Here is a 21,115-nt window from a genome sequence, read left to right on the forward strand (position 1 = left end):
GGTCTGTATCAGTTGTATCAGGATCAAATCATTTTTCATTGTAATCATTGTAGCTAAATAGATTATCTAGACATCACTTCCTAATTATCTGACATTCAAACACCCTTACAGTTATTTTATTTTTTATTTTAATTTGTGTTTTCTTCTAATTTATTTTACTTGAACAAAATGCTTTATTCATATGAAGTTTAAAAGTTAGAAAGGTAAATGTTGTAATAGCCTATATGTTAGATAAAAATACATTTTTGTGCAGACTTTTTTATTACTCGAGCAATGCCGGCCAGTCAACTAGTGCTGATCTAAAGATCAAACTTTTCTTCCTATATGTTAGGATTTGCAGTCATGATATAATATTGTCAAGAAATTTAGGGGTTCGTCGTGATAATTAACTTTTAGCTATGTCATCGAGGTTTGTATCGAACCGCAGCTTCAATGCTATTCAAGCTGCTCCCCTCTATAAGAATAGATGGGCAAGTTGAGACATGTTGCAACCTGCCCCTTTATTGTCATCATTAAAACATGTCGCAACTTGCCCTATACTATGGCGCCTTACAGCGCCTCGCATTGCGTGTTCGCAACTCGAGTTGCTGTTCAAAGAACTCGGCCTGGGTTTTTGATGAACTCGAGTTGTGTTACGTAAAACTAACCCGGGTTTGTAAAAAAGCAAAGTGAGTAATTGGGGTGTCTCATTTACAGAACTGCATTTGCGCATATTATATAAAATTTAATAATTGATTAATAATAATTTAAATTTAGATTATATGTATTGGCGATATTTGCGCATATGTATTTATATAAATATAAAGAGACAAAAACAATTGTTGAATGTAAAAAGCAAACTAAAAACAATCTATGTGGGGGCCGAGCCACTTCTTTTTCAAATGAAAAAAAAGAATTCTCTTTCTAGAACCTGACAGGAAACTGAATGAATACCGACAATGAACAAACATAGAAATTATGTCAATGACGTTTAAGGATGCACCAAAAAAATTCTATATAAAAAATATAGCTAGAGAAAATGAAATGATAAGTTGTTTATAGTGTGGCGCCTTACAGTGCTTCGCGTTCCATGTTCTCAAGCCGAGTTGAAAAGAACTCGGCCTGGATTTTTGATGAACTTGAGTTGTACAACTCGAGTTATATTTACCAACTTGAGTTTGTAAATATAACTCGAGTTGTACAAATCGAGTTGCAAACTTCGGACACTATAATTTGCCATTAGCTCTAGTTTTACAGTACATACATGCATAGTTTAATTTCTATTAGCTAACGGGTGCCTATTGATGTACCATTGTTAATCTAACCAGATTCACGGTTATGCTACCGTAATACCAATATATTGCACCTTACTTTTACAAACTCGCGTTTCGTGTTCACAACTCGAGTTGTGAACACGGTACGCGAGGCACTGTAAGGCGCCATACCATACCCTTTGTGTTTTAAAGTGCTCCAAATGACTCTGAGTAACCAAAATGTTCATCCCAAATCAGGATAATGTAACATCATGAAGTTGATGGGTGCATTGGGAAGAGAACATGTCTATAGCTGCCTACACTGACTTTTGTTAACAGGGGATGACATACAAAGATGAAATGGGATTCTCTAAATTTCTATATAAAAATAAAAGGGCAAAAAAATTACCAATAAATTTTACAAAATCATAGCTCACTTGAATTGCTGTTCTTTTCATTTCATGCACTCAAGATATATCATAAGATGACCTAGAAAGCTCTTTAGTTAGTGGGGTAAAAATTCAAAATGATGTAAACAAGCAAGAAATTTTTGGTTTGTTTCAATGTGTCCTACTCTTTCCTAATATGTGTGTATACCGTAACTGCGGCTGGATCTCCGCTGTCAATGCTCATGGAGCTTCATCATACTATCTCTACAGCTCGCCTCATTATTCCTTCCATCTTGCATTAGACTAGATGCTAAAACATGCGACTCAGTCTTACCCCTACTCAAATCTGTCCAAATCTAACAACACCTGCAGGTTGCTTTAGCTAGAATAAACAAGACTCGTTTTGCTCTAAGTATGATGTTATTTGACTGAATTTAACACTATATCCTGCTGTCTTTTTGAATGTCTAGAAGTGATAACTTAAGTATGTCATAGTATGTGAATGTATGTCATAAAATATACATTACTATATATATATGTTGTATGCATACAGTAGTTCAATCGCTAGTTATCAGGCAGTCCTGCCAAGTACGAGTTGTGCTTTTTTATCAACCATTTTAGTTACAGGATTTTAATAAACAATTTTACAAAGTGTTGCTATGAGTGGTCTGTATTATCAATTTATATATTGTTATTTGTGTTATCACTGAATAAGACGTTTCATAAGAACTAAGAAGACTTTTCTTAGGTTGGTAACACAAGCAATTATGCTAGTCATCAGCTTATGCTCGAAGTAATTTAGGTAAAGCCTTAACTGCTGCTGCCAAACTTGAAAACTGGAAAATTTGAGACTTGTTAGGGTAAATGTTTTGCTAAAATGTTTTCTCTAGAGTCATTGTGACTTTCATTAAGAGGATTACATGTTTTTTTATAGTAAGTTCATTACTTTTTAATTGATGTGAGTAGAAACTTCAATGTTTTTGCCCTACATTTGTTTTTAGTGGGTTATAATTTCAGTCAGTTTCAGCAACTGCTTTCTTTTAGCCTTGACCAAAACTTTTGGCTACAAATTTAAATGCTATCAAAATTGCTGCTATACGATGCATATTGAATATTTAGGAAAAATGGCAGTTTGGGCAATACAAGAATAGTTTGAGCATTTTAGAGCTAGACACAGAAATGAGTTACCAACAGTGTCTAGAGTTTTCGAGTATCATCTACATTTAGCTGCAACTGGAAGCTGTTTGTAGTGAGGGCTTCACATGAGTGAGGGCTGCCTTTTATCTTTCGGCCTGATTGTAAGGGAGTCTAGATGAATAGAGAGCCGACCATCTAGGCTACTGTTGAGAGTTGAAGAAAACTTTTTATTCGTTTCTATGAGTGAAGCTGGGTTTACACCACCCCATTTTATGCCGATTATTTGGATTATTTGCCCACTGACTAAGAATCGCTTCGTGTTGAGAAATCGAAGGAGCCCGAGACCGGTTTTGGCCGGTGAGCACTTTTATTAGACTGTTACCGATCGGTGGACGATTCAAGTCCGATTTTCAATTTGAGCAGCCAATGAAATCACCCATCAGAGTGAATATCACATTGTCATTAAAGGTGAACGCCACATTTATTTTCACAATGTTTTGTCATAGGCTTGTAACACGAGTAATAATTATGTTGCTAGCATCCTGAAGGTTACTATCAACATAATTATTGCTCCCGTTTAATTATCATAGTAATGGCATAATCATTAAAAAGTCTGCTTCAGGAAAAAATGGCCCGGTACCTCCCATAAAATGGTTCAGAGATCGGCCACAAAAATTTGGTTTGCAAATTGGCAGTGTAGACGCGCTTTAGTATTTGCAGTAGTATCAAGCTGTAACTTTGCAGGTAAGGACCAACGGTCGATTAAATACTGTAAAACTCTAATTATTTGTGCGATTATCATTAGCGACTACTCATTTTGTTGTTGATATTACTTGTTTGGCCTTTTGGCACAATTTTACCGTGTTTAGTCACAGCTGTTTATATTAGATCACGGCTTATTCGGCTGTTTCTTTGACAAGTAATCTACCAAAATTTTAGCTTATTGTCATTTTCAACTAAAAATATTAATTTAAACTGAAACAAGTCTTTCGCTAGTTTTACTTCCTTTGTCAAGCATTTCTGCAATAATTTGTAAAGGGTTTATTTTATCAACACTGTTTCCTTTCTGGTATGAGTCAGCTGTTTAACTTTTCTTTCACAGTGTTTTGGTACTTTAACAGGTGGTGCACTGCAGCAGGAACCCAAAGGATGTTGTTTGCAGCATGTTTGAATTTCTAAGGAGACCAGGAGTTCTTCTCTCCTACATTTCCTTTGATCAATTTCTAGACTGGTTTACTCAAGGCAATGGTAAGGTATTAGTGGTTCATAAATTCAAACAATGAGAAAAGTTTTGCTAGTCAAATCAGTTTAGTTTGTATCGGACTTAGCTTTTTTAGTTCTATTGAGTGAGGCTCGACAATATAATATATACAATATATAATATATATATAACAATATAATATAGCAATGAGTGAGGATCGACAATATAATTTGATAATGAAAATGCATCTTTAGTCAGATGGTCAGTCATATCCTCATCTGATCTTAGAAAATCAAGTACCTCAAATAGTGTAGATAAGATGAGTGTACCCTCGCCGATAATCCGTCAGTTTTGGTATAAATTCTTGATTGGTCAATAAATGTTGACAAACCTTAATTCTCAACCTAAACATGTTTCAAAAATTTAAAAAAGTTGTAAAAACTGTGCTTGAGACTTTTTTGACCTGAAAACGATTGTTCAGTTGCGACAACTAGTCAGTGGGGATCAAGTGCGATTATTTGTTCTCACTCAGTACTAGCTAGCTTTCACTAGCAATCGATGTGAGTAACTAATATATATTTGTGTGTGTGTAATGGCACTCAACAGTGACATTGACATTTTTGTCAATGGGTTCATTTTTGAAGCAAATTGTCTGTCACAACAATCAGCCCAAAATTAATAACAGATTTTCAGCTAGTGTACACGTGGCTTTAGGGACGCTTTCAGGTTCCCTAGCCATACCTAGACGAGTGTGTGTGCCATGCATGATGAAACATCGAAAACACATCGAGCTGGCTATGTAATACATGCTCATTTAGTTTTACACATGTCTATACTATTGGATTTATCCACTAAATACTGATTCCACAAGTTTAATTTTTATTTTGATGTGTCATGACTCATGAGCAAATATAATACAACATGTTAGTCCACACTAGAAATGTTTGGTCTAAGGCAAGAGTTTCATTATCACTTCCTTTAAACATTAATTATTTTATGAAGTTCTCACACCGCAATGTTTAATGATGCGTCGCCACACCTGCAATCATCGAGTGTCACCAGACCTAATCGTTGGTCGCATACCCTTACATGTCAAAACTATAATAGTTTTCCTAAATTTTAAAGTGGTACGTCATTGGTGTCTGACGGCTTCGATTCTACTCCACCGGGTCATTTTCACAATCAATCCAAACACACCTAAGGAGACTTGTAATGGTGATGCCAGCCAGTCACTTTGTTTTCATGATGCGCAAATTTGTGCCAATTTGGAAGTTAATAGCATCATAGAAACGGCATAAATCTGCAATCTAAGCTAGTTTTGCGATTCGCAAAACTTAGTCGAATCCATCATGCTTGCGAATAATGGAAACGGCACTTGTGAATGATGCGCTAGAGGTGGAACGAGACAGGTTTTTTAAGTTCGAGACGAGACTCGAGACACTGTCTTGTAAAAATTTGAGACTCGAGACACGAGACAGTAAAATAATGAGCATTTGGTGATGATTTCACTACACAAGTACTAGCTACTTGGTATATATAAAATTAATAAAACTATTTTTAAATTGAATTTTCACCTGGTGTAAACGATTTAAATACAACATTTTAATAGTGATATGCATGTAGTTTTTGTAAACAAAGTGACACAAACAGCTCTAAAATACCGAAGTTATATATTCTAAGAATTTTGAGCTTGATTGATCATAATTATTATAAACATATTGCTTTGTACATGTATATTTTTACCATCTATTGAATAGTTCTTACTTTTTAATGTAATGAAACCGATAGCTGTCGCTCTACAAAGAAATACCGCAACTAAAAGAACACACGATAACACTTTCATTCTTATCGTTTCATTAATGTTAAGTGTTGTTTGTGTATTAACTGTAGTATGTGAATTATATTTAAATTGTACTCATGAAATTATATTAATTACTGTATACATGTATATTCTTATATTGAGCTAACAAAACGTCATTGTTAACCGAACACGGACTATGGTCGACACGGCCTTTCGTTCGTTTCTCCGTGTCCGGGCAAGTTTTACCCGCGATTGGTAGTATATACGTAAAAGAGGCCCGAATTTTATGAAGGACAGTTGGTGTTTAGACACGATACGATAAAATACAGACATTTTACCCGCAAAAGTCTTATTTATTAAATTGGATTATCCGAAGAGTAATTAGATACGACCCGGTATCTGTTTTAAGGACACAGAACCGAACTAAAATATAACAGGGCCGTTGTCCGGACTACATGATTAGACTCAGTGGCCAACATAATCAATAGCAACAGGTAGTAACGGACCGGGTATAACTTTAAAGGCAGTTGCCCGCAATCCATTGCAATATATGGAGTTGTTGCTACCGCAAGAAGCCATGTTTTAACAACCGTGCGCAGGCGCTTTAGTTCTATTTCCTGTCTCGAGTTTGGCAATAGTTAAGTCGAGACCGAGACGAGACAGGTCGATACTCGAGATGTCTCGTGTATCGTTCCACCTCTATGATGCGCATCAAAATACTGCGCCAGTTATTCAAGTTAAACATTTTCAATACTCCGTCTTCCTTTCTCAATTGAGTTTCACGTGTTTGCGTCGCTAACTATTAACTTATAGCGTACAATTCCTTACCTTTTTTCAATCCGCATCATGCGAATATCGTATCGTATACCTACATCATGCGAATATCGTATCGTATACCTACATCATGCGAATATCGTATCGTATACCTACATCATGCGAATATCGTATCGTATACCTACATCATGCGAATATCGTATCGTATACCTACATCATGCGAATATCGTATCGTATACCTACATCATGCGAATATCGTATCGTATACCTACATCATGCGAATATCGTATCGTATACCTACATCATGCGAATATCGTATCGTATACCTACATCATGCGAATATCGTATCGTATACCTACATCATGCGAATATCGTATCGTATACCTACATCATGCGAATATCGTATCGTATACCTACATCATGCGAATATCGTATCGTATACCTACATCATGCGAATATCGTATCGTATACCTACATCATGCGAATATCGTATCGTATACCTACATCATGCGAATATCGTATCGTATACCTACATCATGCGAATATCGTATCGTATACCTACATCATGCGAATATCGTATCGTATACCTACATCATGCGAATATCGTATCGTATACCTACATCATGCGAATATCGTATCGTATACCTACATCATGCGAATATCGTATCGTATACCTACATCATGCGAATATCGTATCGTATACCTACATCATGCGAATATCGTATCGTATACCTACATCATGCGAATATCGTATCGTATACCTACATCATGCGAATATCGTATCGTATACCTACATCATGCGAATATCGTATCGTATACCTACATCATGCGAATATCGTATCGTATACCTACATCATGCGAATATCGTATCGTATACCTACATCATGCGAATATCGTATCGTATACCTACATCATGCGAATATCGTATCGTATACCTACATCATGCGAATATCGTATCGTATACCTACATCATGCGAATATCGTATCGTATACCTACATCATGCGAATATCGTATCGTATACCTACATCATGCGAATATCGTATCGTATACCTACATCATGCGAATATCGTATCGTATACCTACATCATGCGAATATCGTATCGTATACCTACATCATGCGAATATCGTATCGTATACCTACATCATGCGAATATCGTATCGTATACCTACATCATGCGAATATCGTATCGTATACCTACATCATGCGAATATCGTATCGTATACCTACATCATGCGAATATCGTATCGTATACCTACATCATGCGAATATCGTATCGTATACCTACATCATGCGAATATCGTATCGTATACCTACATCATGCGAATATCGTATCGTATACCTACATCATGCGAATATCGTATCGTATACCTACATCATGCGAATATCGTATCGTATACCTACATCATGCGAATATCGTATCGTATACCTACATCATGCGAATATCGTATCGTATACCTACATCATGCGAATATCGTATCGTATACCTACATCATGCGAATATCGTATCGTATACCTACATCATGCGAATATCGTATCGTATACCTACATCATGCGAATATCGTATCGTATACCTACATCATGCGAATATCGTATCGTATACCTACATCATGCGAATATCGTATCGTATACCTACATCATGCGAATATCGTATCGTATACCTACATCATGCGAATATCGTATCGTATACCTACATCATGCGAATATCGTATCGTATACCTACATCATGCGAATATCGTATCGTATACCTACATCATGCGAATATCGTATCGTATACCTACATCATGCGAATATCGTATCGTATACCTACATCATGCGAATATCGTATCGTATACCTACATCATGCGAATATCGTATCGTATACCTACATCATGCGAATATCGTATCGTATACCTACATCATGCGAATATCGTATCGTATACCTACATCATGCGAATATCGTATCGTATACCTACATCATGCGAATATCGTATCGTATACCTACATCATGCGAATATCGTATCGTATACCTACATCATGCGAATATCGTATCGTATACCTACATCATGCGAATATCGTATCGTATACCTACATCATGCGAATATCGTATCGTATACCTACATCATGCGAATATCGTATCGTATACCTACATCATGCGAATATCGTATCGTATACCTACATCATGCGAATATCGTATCGTATACCTACATCATGCGAATATCGTATCGTATACCTACATCATGCGAATATCGTATCGTATACCTACATCATGCGAATATCGTATCGTATACCTACATCATGCGAATATCGTATCGTATACCTACATCATGCGAATGTCCATATAAACACTTAAACGCAACTTGCGCACAACTCCAAATGTGCATGATGTGCTTCATGCGCATTATAGAAACATTATAGAAACATTATAGAAACATTATAGAAACATTATAGAAACATAGTGATTATGGAAACATAGTGAAAGTCAATGTTATGAGAATCCCCTTTCTCTGTGTCACTACCGATCCGTAGTTTGCTAATCATTAGTGGCGTCAGCACATTCACTGAGTTTGACCATCACAGAATGACCTGTTGATGCACTTTTGATTCCTTGGCTCAGACATGGCATTCAATTGTCTTTGCTGTCATACCTTTGTGATACTGCATGGTAACATCACCTCCGATACGTCAAACAGGTGTCTTGAACATCATACGCATGTGGTACCGTGTGATTACATTGCTTTGGTACCTTGAGTAATTTTTAGCACTGTGCTTTATCAAAATTTAATTGTTTATTCCAGAAGCATTTCAATTATGGACTTTATAGAATAACAATCGCAATGCATATGTAATGCTTAGCCAAATTATTAGCTTGTAATATACAGCAACCAAATGTCACCTTGTAATCATTATATGTGAATCAACCCCATGGAGACAGGATGTTGTCATCCACTTGGGAAGGATTGCTGTTAAGTAGATCAGTTAAGAGATTCTGCAGTTTTTCCCAACGGCTCTGTCTACTGAATTATTAATTTTCTCACAAGTTTTGCTTCATTAATTCAGTTATGACTCATTGCCTTCAAATCGTATGAACATATACTTCCTTATGATATCGAGGGAGGAGAAACATCTGCAAAATAATCAACTGAAATACGCAGTTATCACTAATTATTATTACTTTGTTAATTTAGCTATTATGGCAGGTAGCTTCATAACAAATACCTTGAGAACTGTAGGTTTATAAAAAGTAATTTTTCTCCCAAAATGCCATAAATATGTGTATACAAATTGCTTAAACTTACAACACCGAGAAATAAATGAGCACAATTATTTAGTTAGAATGGTAAATATTGTACATGTCGACTAAAAATAAATGTTTTGTGCAAAAGCTTTTTTCATTACCCGTGCAACACCTGGGGTTCGGTAGTAGGTTAATAAAATAGAATTTTTTGTGCTAAAGTGGCACATACCTAGTTGTAAATAAGTTTCGTTATTGGTTAAAACCAGTCCTGGCTAGAAGTTATATTTTCATTTTCGGTAGTCTTTGCTTCAAGTCCATCATTGATTTTAGCTCAAAACCATCTACTCATCATCCACTTTCATTGTTAGTTGTACTAGTTGACACCTTTTTGCTGCTTGTTATGCGGTATCTTCTGATTTTGTTCTATGTCACTATCATTCATTACAAAAATACACACCTGCGTGATTTTTCAATGTAATGATAGGTCTGCATTCAAGTTGTCTTTCCTTTTTCTTCATAGTTCTGCATGAACACCTGCAGTACTGTAACTGTTTTACCATTAATATTTGTAGTGCTGTATGGGAGCTATTTTGATTTTGTGCGCAGCTGGTACCCGCATCGGAACAATAGTAATGTCCTCCATATTCAGTATGAAGGCATGAAGAAGGTGAGATAACTCTCAAGTGAGATTTATGCACTCGCATTATTAAAATAAAGCATTGTTTCGCTCATCTAAAATTGAATATATCAACAGTTTAGCACAAACAGCAGTTCCTATAATTCTTTTTTATGGCATAGGGATGAATTTTCAGTTTTAATTTGCACACACTTTTAGTAGCTTGTTGATATCTTTTCTACATTGATCTAATTAATTTATTATTTTTAGATTTGACACCATACTGTTGCTAGAGGCAGCTCTTTACAAGAATTTTCGTGGTCAACTCGAAGCTAACATATTATATGCAAATCCACTACGTGTGATATATTATAGTAATGCCAACTGAGCTACATTTAGTACGTTCTATTCCCACATTTCTGTACCTAACTTCCTGTATATTTGTCAGTCGTATCGAAAGTGTTGATGAACAAATTTTGAGAGCAGCTACATATTTTTTCAGGATCTTGAGTTGAGTGTCCGAAGACTTGCCAAGTTCATTGATATAGAGTTGAGCCAGGAACAAATCGATAGGGTCGTCTATGACAATACTTTCAAGAACAAAAAGAAGGAAAAGGGCGACTATCATGCAATGTATAGAAGAGGTGAGAAAATTCTAGCAATGAATTAAAAAATGAAACGAGTGGTCTTCGCATACAGTTAGGTTACTAGTAATAATTATAGAACTAGCAGGTAGATCATTTTTGGTGGATTCATATCGTTGCTTGGTAAAATGTTGAAGGCAGTCTACACTATGTTCTCGCATGATAACACGCCTTCTCGTTGTTATTTACACTTGCAGTTTCTAAGTAATTCTCTCCTCACCTTTGATAAACCCAACTTGACACCCTCACAAGATTGTCAATGTAATCAATCAGTGCTATCCTTATGCGCTTTTGTTGTAAATTGCTTATTTGTGGATTGAACTATTCATAAATATTTATTTTTGCTGTAATACTCTACAATCATAAATCGTTAATTGTCAAATTATAAATTGTAAATCGGCTGTTACATAGTGGTTGTTCCAAACCAATTGTGATGTTGTCTCCATGTGAGACGACTTAATAATATTGTATGTTTTGGTTAAATATTTAAAATTCAGTTTGTTATTAGTTATCTGCCCATTAAATATGGTGCAGTGCTCCTGATGGCTAACTGCCCTGATAGCCAAGCAACTTAGTTGCAAGAGAGCATTTTGGTTTTTAGTCAAATGGGCACTGTAGTAATAAAATACTGTGTTTGCATTTGCATAAAATCGAAAAGCGATAGCAACCTTTAAATTAATGACTAGAGGAATGAAACAGATAATTTGCTACTTTTTTTATCAATGAACTACAGTAGAGGCACCTATAACGTAAATTCCAGATAACGTAAACAAATTTATGAGAAGTTTTCGTTTCATACTACATAAAAATCCATATGACGTAAAGTGTCAAGTCGGGCGAGTTTTATAATGTGATTTTACTGTTAGTTCATTTCGTCGTACTGGCGGAAGAAAAACTGCCGGGCATAGAGCGTTATATATAACTTTCGCGATATTCTAGTTTGTCGTAATAGATGGTTAAATGTGTCAGCAAAAAGGAGAATAGGATACCTGCGCAATTGTTCATAAATACAAAGGCGATCAATGGGTGCAAGTGTTACAGCGTCGGTCTACCAATCTGAATGTCACGAGTTGGAGTATCGCCAAAGGTTTTCTTATATCCTAACCTTGACCCTTTGGATACAGATAGACGACGGCCAGGTAAAGCCGCTTTTTATAATAAAAATATTTGTTGTTTTGCCTTATTGTACACGTAGAAAATATTTGTTATTAGTCATACATTGCAGAATAGACTTTGCTGTTTAGAAAAAAAAGAAAATCATTGTAAATGAATGTTGAAAATGTGAAGTCTCCATCAACTTGTAAAATTATCGCAATCATGGTCCATATAACCACTGAGGTTGGTCATAAAAAGGAGAGAATATTCCTATTGTATAGACAAAGGGGTGAGTTTGAAAAGATCTTGGAACGGACTAGGTAATTTAGTTGTATTTTATTGTTCTTATAACGTAAATTCCCTATAACGTAAACGGTCCCGGAACGGATTGTTTATGTTGTAGGAGCACCTGCTGCAGTTGCCATGTTACAAATTCTTTCCATTTACTCATCACAATGAAAACCCAAACAATGTATTACCTCATGTTTCTATTAATAAGAGGGGCATTTGTTAGGATTAGAAGGAAATTTGACCACATTGTTATATTGCGATCTGTAATTGTGTTTTATAACATTCAAAAGTTTTCTTTAAAAGCTTTTTTCAAACCTCACACATTACGTACAGAATTAACAATCAAGTTTGCAAGTTTATCAATGTAAGATGCGCTGAGTTGTCATGAAGACTGGTTTAAAACAAATCAGTTATATCAGTGCTTTATATTCAATACACAAAGAAAATAGAACTATGAAAAACAGGGTGTCAAAAGCATGTCCTGCAATAAAAAAACACTTGGTTGTGGCTCCCACAATGTGATGTCATAATTATCATGTAGCCTTAGGTCATCGATCTCTTTCGCTGCCATTGAGGCTGCGCTTTTCTGTGACAATCGGTGCTCTTAAACCCAGTGAGCGCTAATAATAAACTAGGATTCTAGATAATCAACAATGCCCGGGGATCGTGCTAACGTCTGACCAATACAAACTAGCGCTGGGCACGGGTAGTAATGCTCGTTGAACTCGCGGGTTTATCTTCTCTCGAGTATCGGGTAATAGAGATTTCGGGTATTCCAGTCCTTCGGGTTCGGGTTTGGGTTTTGACTTTCGAGTTCGGGTTTTGGTACACGGATCCGTCGGGTAGTGTTAACAAAAACTCGGTTTATTGCACCCTGCGCTCTTAGTCTGGGGCCACAGGGCATTTCTGTGTCATTTTTGCTAAGGAGGCACGACAATGGGGTTTAACGAGTCTTTAATTTAATAGATAGAATGAAACATATCATACCTTATTTACCATACCTACTAGAAATATTGTAGTCAAGCAGTGATTACTTGTCATTAAAAGGTGAGAAGAAATACTTACATCAAATTTTATTTGCGCAATTAGCCAAATCGGCTTTGTAAACAAATCTATGCCTTTTTTAATATGGCGCGTGTTCGCTATCACCGATAACACATAGGTTCTTAGTCTGTTTCCGCTATCGCCTTGTTAGAAACTGCCATCAGCGTTGATAGTAGCAGTGAAAATTTAATAACTCTGTTTAAATTGATTACCACAGCTAGCTATTATGGATTACATAATTCATTATAACCAAGTTTTACTAAGCCAACAAGCCTTACGGAAAAAGCCGATAATGTAAAGGTTTCTATGAGATTTGGAGCACCATCTACAAAAATTCAGAGGTCCATAGAACATGCTTAAGTATTAAGCTACCATAGACCCTACCTTCTGCCACCTGTTGACACGAAAATGCCCTGTGGCCCCAGACTATCTTGACTGTTTAACAATCCGTCTGTTAACGCTACGAGTACGAATGTCAGTCGATAAAAACTGTGAAAAATGATAAATAAATTGAAAAGAAATATAATTGCTTTGTAAATTTGAAGATATATCTGTTTAGAAAATTTAAACATAAAATCCATATCAACAAACCCGATACTCGAAAAACCCGTAGGCAAAGAAATACCCGAGCCTAGCACTACTAGCTACCCGATGCTCGAAAAACCCGAACAGAAGGGGCGGGTCTAAACCCGTTGACCAAGAAGTACTCGTGCCCAGCACTAATACAAACCCATATTCTGGGTTAATAGATTTCAGGTGATTGTTAGAGTTTGCTTTTTTCATCGTTTCGTTCATTTTAAACATCTATAAGGATTGCATTCCTATCGCTTTCCATGTTGCTTTCTAAATATGATTATGCTTCAACAAATATACTGTCGTTGATAAAGGTAATGGAATCACATCAATTAAATTGTGACCTGCAGTGATGTGGCCCTAGGACTATATGTAAATTGCACTCTCACAGATACTGCAATGCTTGAAATTAATTAGCCTCAGTCATGCCCCTCAACATCACAATAAAAAGAGAGGGCGAGTGCATAATATCATCGGAAAAACATAGTATGGTGCTTGGAATCTGAGCTATTTATTATAAAAATAATCTGTATATGGAGTGCTAATGACACTGATTCCTTTGTCATATTCATTGGTTCTCTGGAGTTTTCCTACCTTCGCCTGCCACTAGCGTCATTATCGTAGTTGATAAATAAGTAGTAAGATCACACAACACCGAATATGAAAATTGCGCCGTTATAATTTGCGAGCCTATACCATTGAACATTTCTGTGGTAGAGCTCTGAGGGAATCCTATAAACACCAACCAATGTCTGTCTCGCCATGTCAAACAATGGCTCATTTGAAAGCCAAGATATTGAAGGACCTGAATAAGCTGAAACAGTACTGATATAATTGATGTGCTTTGAGCAAAACACTCTATACTTTCCTTAACACTTTGTGATTGTATTGTTTATTAGTTTATCTGAAAAACCCAGTTAGCAATGCTTATTTTATCAAGCTACTTGTTGAAATTGTAATTGAATCTCACGAAATACAAAAGTGAGCCTGCCAGCTCGTTTTCTGATCCGCCTCTGAAATAACTTAGAGCAGTATCTTCCAGCAATGCGCAGTGTTTTGCAATCTGCCAGTGTGAGCAGATTGCAAAACAATGATGACAGATGGTATCTGCTTTGAACTAAATGATCTTATGACTCTTTTGATGGTTATCTGCATGATGGTTAGAGAGGTATTGGCATTGTAATATAGGGCCCGTTTCAAAATGAGTTAAACATCTTCACTTGCAAGCTTTTCAGTTCTGCAACTTGGAATCAGACTAGACCACAACTATTAGCGAAAATCATAAAATGGAAGATATTTTTCACTTCATAAACTATTCATCAAACTAGGCAAGACCTGAAGGGGTTGTCCAATGTTTATCCAAATAATCTGTACCTTAACAGATAATCTATTGCTCTTGCATGCGTATTGCTTGGCCGACTGTATTATGAGTGAGAGTAAGTTTTGAATTTTATAAATGCTTTAGACATCATTTTTGTCATCGACGTTGTGCAACCTTTGTACATGCATACCAAATTTATTTAAGTTGCACATTATGCACAGCGTTTTCTACTGATTTTCGATGAAAACTTAAGGGTGTTCGTGATGCATTAGCCAAGCGGGTAGTCCCGTAACGCACTGTAGTCCGAGTTACTGAGGAAGACTTGCTAAGGACGGCTTGCCTAACATAGCTGATGATTTTTGTGCAGACTGTTTGATAACTTACCTGGTCAAAGTTTGTATGATAAACAAGATGCCTCAAAACTGTTGTTTCACAATTTGTAAAGCAACCAAATTACTGCCTTTGCGACTTAATTAATTAGAGGTAAAACCTATCAAGGTTTTGATGGCTGCATGGTATTCTAAAATGTTCTCAAAAGGCTGAAGATTAGGGAAGCCAAAATCTTAAACGCTTCAATGATAAGTAAAAAACAATTATTACTCAATTTGGAGTTATTTTTTATTCATAATTGTTTTATTGTCTCAAAATTATAAGTATACAATATCCATGCTCAATAATTAAGGATTCATTATAGACATCTGTATGCCAACCAAAATGAGGTCTCTCAGTTTGACGTTATGAAGTTTGAACACAGACAAAACCAATTGAGCAAAATGTTAACAAAATTTGTCGTCCACAATTTTTATCCAAAAGGGAGTGCGTTATACGCATATGGGTATATCCAAAATAAAAGTTTTTCGGAAAATTATTTAAAATATCATAAAAAATATTTTCTTACATCTTGAAAGTACTCAGATCACATCTATCAAAATCTTCTCTGATGGATCTGCAGTACAATTTAAAAACAACTACTTGTTCTTTTATTTCGGCTGATATGAAGAGAGTTACGGCCTAGCCCATTTAGAATGGAATTTATTTGCCACCTCCCACAGCAAAGGGTCAGTTGATGGTTTAGGGGTGCCTTAAAAAGAAGTGTTAAACAGAAAATCTCAAGGAGAAAAACAACAGAATGTTTCAGCAATCAGCAGCAAAATTAATTATTTTGACAGCTGGTGAAGTTTCTGGTAATCACATGTTTTCAGACTAACAGGACCCAGCTAGTACACCCTATTAACTCTGTAAACAAAACATTCATTAGTCATCGTCGTGTAATTAAAAATATTCCATGGGAACATTTTAACTTCGCCATAGATACTAATATAGATACTAATGTGCATTTAATTAGTAATCTGGAAGGTAAGTTCAATTCAAAACCCATCAAAAAACTAGCAAGTACACTGAATGAAGGCGATTTTGGGCTAACATTGTAGTCTGGAAAAAAACTTCTATCATTATGTAGGAGTGTTAAAGTATGTGGACGCCCTTGAACCTGAGGTGTAGTTGTTCAAAAGGGTTGAGCCAAAAAAACACCTCCGTTGTTAATACAAAAAATAAAGCATGGGTGGAGTTTAATCACATAACCAAGTCACTGTTTTGCCTTACTTTCTCTAATGAACGTCATTACTGTTTTAGAGAAAATTTAAAGTATGCAGAATGACCTAAAACATTTTGTTAGTAAATTCTAACAATTACGTGATCAATATTCATTGTTTTTATCTTATGTTAAGTCGTATCATGTTTGTCACATCTTTATTATCACTACAACTATTTTATATTTTTATTTTATACTTGCTAAACAATGAAAAGCATTTCAAGTTAATGACTGTCAATATATATTGCACTTATTAGCCTCAATACCGTTATTGGTCTCATTGCAGTGAATGTGTTTTCAAATTTACAAAATAAAAGAAGCATAACAAAGGTGACAATCGGATGTAACGGCGATAACATGTTTCCAAGATTGCAGTTCGCAACTTCCATCAAATATCTGTATAACCTTCAGTGCGCATGTTAGCAAGCTTATTTAAGATTTAATCAAATTAGTTTTTATTGATTTTCTTCCCACCCAATCAGAATTTGAAGGATAAGCAGCCAGCTCTTCAAAATGCACATTTCTCTGAAGTAACACAAAGTTTCTCTGAGTTACACATTTACTAGATATTGTCTCAGTAAAAGTTACTTTAGCTTTACTCATGTTTCTCAAAGTTTGTAGTCTGTTTCTGTCGTCTGTCCTTCGGTATGTCCGGCTGTAGCTATTAAGATCTTAGAATTAAAATTTTGGTCTTGATGAATTTGCGCTCACAGAGATTGCGACCACAGGTTTTTTTTAACCTTGAGCTCTAGCACTGAGCTACGCAAGGCATATTGATCACGGACGTTATATATCTTATAGCATGTGTACGTGCTAAATGACGTATTATTTGAAACTTTATGAATTCTATTAACTCTATGAAACACCATGCTTTTTTGCTTTTTCGTGAACTTCTATTTCGAAGTTTTTGTAAGGTTCAATTGCTAAATCGCGGGAAGGTTAATACTTTTCATGCGGACGATCGCATTTTCTCGAGTAGGAATTGCCTTTACATTTTCTCATCGTTGGGTCACACAAAGACAGTTTGATATCCTATTTTTACATTTGTGCCAGTATCGAGACGTACCAGTATCGAGACTTTACCAGTATTGAGAGGTACTGGTATCATTGTATTCAGAGTTTTGATGGATGTCTTCTGGTGGAACAGTAACCTTTTTTATACACACACTTCTATGCAAGAATTGTTATTATTAATTCAACATATTCAGAATTTTTATTTTGTTTTCTCAGTTCGTATTAATTGTATCATTACCGATTCATCTTTTATTGTAATAGCAAAACTGACTTAATTTTGCTATTGCTTATTTTTAGTTGAATTTAATTTAGCTAATTGTTTCACATTCAAATCCTTTTATAGTCAGTCGTTTTATTTTTTTATTGATTTGATATCCACGAAGCATTTTCCTCATGATATGAAGTTTGAAAGCTACAGTTGTTTGACAGTGTTTGAAAACCTTTACAGTTTCTATTTTCTCTTAATTTATTTCAACTACACAAAACACTTTTCTCATGATATGTAGTTTGAAAGTTAGAATGGCTAATGTTGGTATATGTTAAATACAAATCAATTTTCTGTCCAAAGACTTTTTTATTACCCGGGCAACGCCGAGTAGTATAGCTAGCCTAAATTATTATACATAATTTGAAACATTACAGCTAGTAATCTTTCAAATTATGTATAATACTACATAATTTGAAAGATCTCGTTGAAAAATATCTGATTTCAAACCATATTAAATGCAACACCAATATTTTATTAAATTTTTCTTTCAACTTTAACAATGTGGATTATGAATATATTGATGAACGGTATATTATATTTCACCTTTTTTATATTTCAATCGTGCATAGTTGACAGTCACATTGCATTTGCAGGACAGAGTGGAGCATGGAGAAATGATTTAAGCGAGGAGCAGATTCAGAGAATGGACCGGTGGATAGAACGAGAAATGAAAGGTCTGGATGAGTTCCATCTTTTATTTGACTAGCAATGTCTTATTCCGTGTTAATAACATTCATTCCTTCTTACCAGGACTTCTTATTAGTTTTTGGGTTTTTCTCAAATCCAACTGCTTTCAGATTCAAGACCAAGATGAACTTTATAATAAACACTTTTTAGTAAAGTCAAGTAATTTATAAAAGGATCAATATCAACATTCCGTTAAAATGCACTGGTTTCAGAAAATCGAGCATTTTACATTCAAATCACACGACCTCACGCTAAAAAATTCTAAGTCTGTGATTCTTCTATGTAGGTTGGCAAACGTTTCCTCCAATTTTTATCGTTGAAGCTACACATACTTATGACTTAGAAGTTATCTTCTATCTGCTGCATCAGCAATAAACGATTGCAGCAGTAATTAAAAACATTAAAACATTCCTAGCAAGTACCAATCATGCGTCTTTTAGACGGCAAGTCAGATTTCATATAAATCTATTCGTAAATTTTTCAAGCCTCGAGATGCTTGTGTTCACCCAAAGCCAATGAGTAGCTTTGTCACTCAGTTTTCACACCGCAGTGAGTGCTCTAAACATCACAAATACTCGCTAATTTCTTTTTCTACTCCTATGATGCGTACATGAATGTACTACAACAGCTATATACATGTATGGTCAGCACTCCCATACTGTCTATGTGCAGGATATGTAAATTAATCCTATTATTCAACTACTCATTCAAAGGAAATTCCTCTTTGCTTGAAAATGTAGCAATATTTTACTTTTGTTGAATATTAATACATTTTTCTTCCTTGTACATTCACCAACTATGTCACATCGTTGTGTTGTGATAAACTGGCATATATGATGAGTCAGAGCCACGGGATCAGTAGATAAGATTGCTCAACTGGAGAAGGGTGTGCATAGGAAACCATTTGTCTTTTCGGTTTGCTTATAAGAAATAATGTAACTATTTGCTGGGAAAAAATAGTTGAAGAAAGCAATTTCATGTATGTAAAAAACATTTGGGAATTACTTTTGCATTGTCCCATTTTGCATATTGAATCTGGAAGCAGTTGAAATCAAATTTGCCAAATCGGAGTGCATGTCTGTTCTATAATTTATATAAATAATTGGCATGTCACATTGTTGATTTTTAATCTATTAGTTGACATATATTGGGACAGCTATATTTTGTAATTAATCTTTTGCATATTGCTCATTTTTATAGATGGTTAATTTGAAGCACTTTGCTTCACAGAAAGTTTGCTCACTTGTCGATAATTGTCACTGTGCCCATGATCTAGTCATGTTAACTCAATGGTATAATTGTTCTATAATAGAGAAATTCCATCTATGGTTTCAGTTATTTTTTACTTTTTACAACTCCGTCAGTTGCATTAATCATCAGTGAATGTCTCAAACGCTTGCAAACAAAATCAGTCTCCTATTGATCATTGAGTTTCCATTAGAAAAAGTACTCAATGATGCAGTCGAGTTATGGTATGTCTAACTACGTTGAATTGGCCTACACATTTTTTGTGCAGGATCACAAGTTCATTAACCAAGTTCTAGGCGTATCAGTTGGAGAACTGTAGTACATCTATGGGACTTCCCTCGATGCTCTGGGCGGTTTCCATACATCAATTAACTGGGTGTTTAACATACCTACATCTCAAGGACATTTGTTGAGTGTGTTGAAGTTATCTGCTTGTTGCATGCAACATTTTTAACTAATGCTTTCAAGACACATTCGCTTTGGCAAGTGAAGTACTCAAGTTTTATGGCGGAGGCTCCTAGCAATTGGCAGTTGAATGCTTTGGTAACAATGGAAGGGCAGAAATTGTGTTTCTACCAAGGGATCTAATTCATCATTGTAATGTACGAGGAGACAACCTGCTCAATCTTTGTAAGAATTACTTGAAAGATTTTATTAAATCTTGTTATTTAAATACTGCTCTGGTTATGCTTGTTATTAGCTCGAGTTCAGCTGTTGAGTAGCACTGAGTTCAGCTTAGGCTCACTTGGGAATTTTAAAATCTGAAGTTTATAAAGCAGGCTTGCTACACTATCAGAGAATATGGTCTATTTTTACTCATCAGTTCCTAAGGTTGTGGAATTGTTTTTTCAAGGTTATGCGCAACAATGCTTCAAATGCCACTAACATTTTCAAATGTAATAAATATGTTTGAACAAAAACTTACATTTGAACCTCCAACGTGCGATCGCCTCAGCATACTAATTTTCCAACA

At 35.5% G+C, this 21,115-nt stretch overlaps 1 protein-coding gene across 1 annotated transcript in view; it reads left to right on the top strand.

Moving 5' to 3' along the window:
• The window catches only part of LOC137387610 (amine sulfotransferase-like), a 39,230-nt gene extending 19,002 nt beyond the window's left edge, over window positions 1-20,228 (top strand). The window contains exons 5-8 of the mRNA XM_068074078.1: window positions 3,880-4,006; window positions 10,323-10,417; window positions 10,869-11,010; window positions 18,801-20,228. Of these exons, the coding sequence (XP_067930179.1) occupies window positions 3,880-4,006; window positions 10,323-10,417; window positions 10,869-11,010; window positions 18,801-18,913 (477 nt within the window). The 3' untranslated portion in view covers window positions 18,914-20,228. The remainder of the gene's footprint in view (window positions 1-3,879; window positions 4,007-10,322; window positions 10,418-10,868; window positions 11,011-18,800) is intronic.
• The last annotated feature ends 887 nt before the right edge of the window (window positions 20,229-21,115 follow it).

The sequence above is a fragment of the Watersipora subatra genome, chromosome 2, assembly GCF_963576615.1.
Source record: "Watersipora subatra chromosome 2, tzWatSuba1.1, whole genome shotgun sequence".
Classification (NCBI taxonomy): domain Eukaryota; kingdom Metazoa; phylum Bryozoa; class Gymnolaemata; order Cheilostomatida; family Watersiporidae; genus Watersipora; species Watersipora subatra.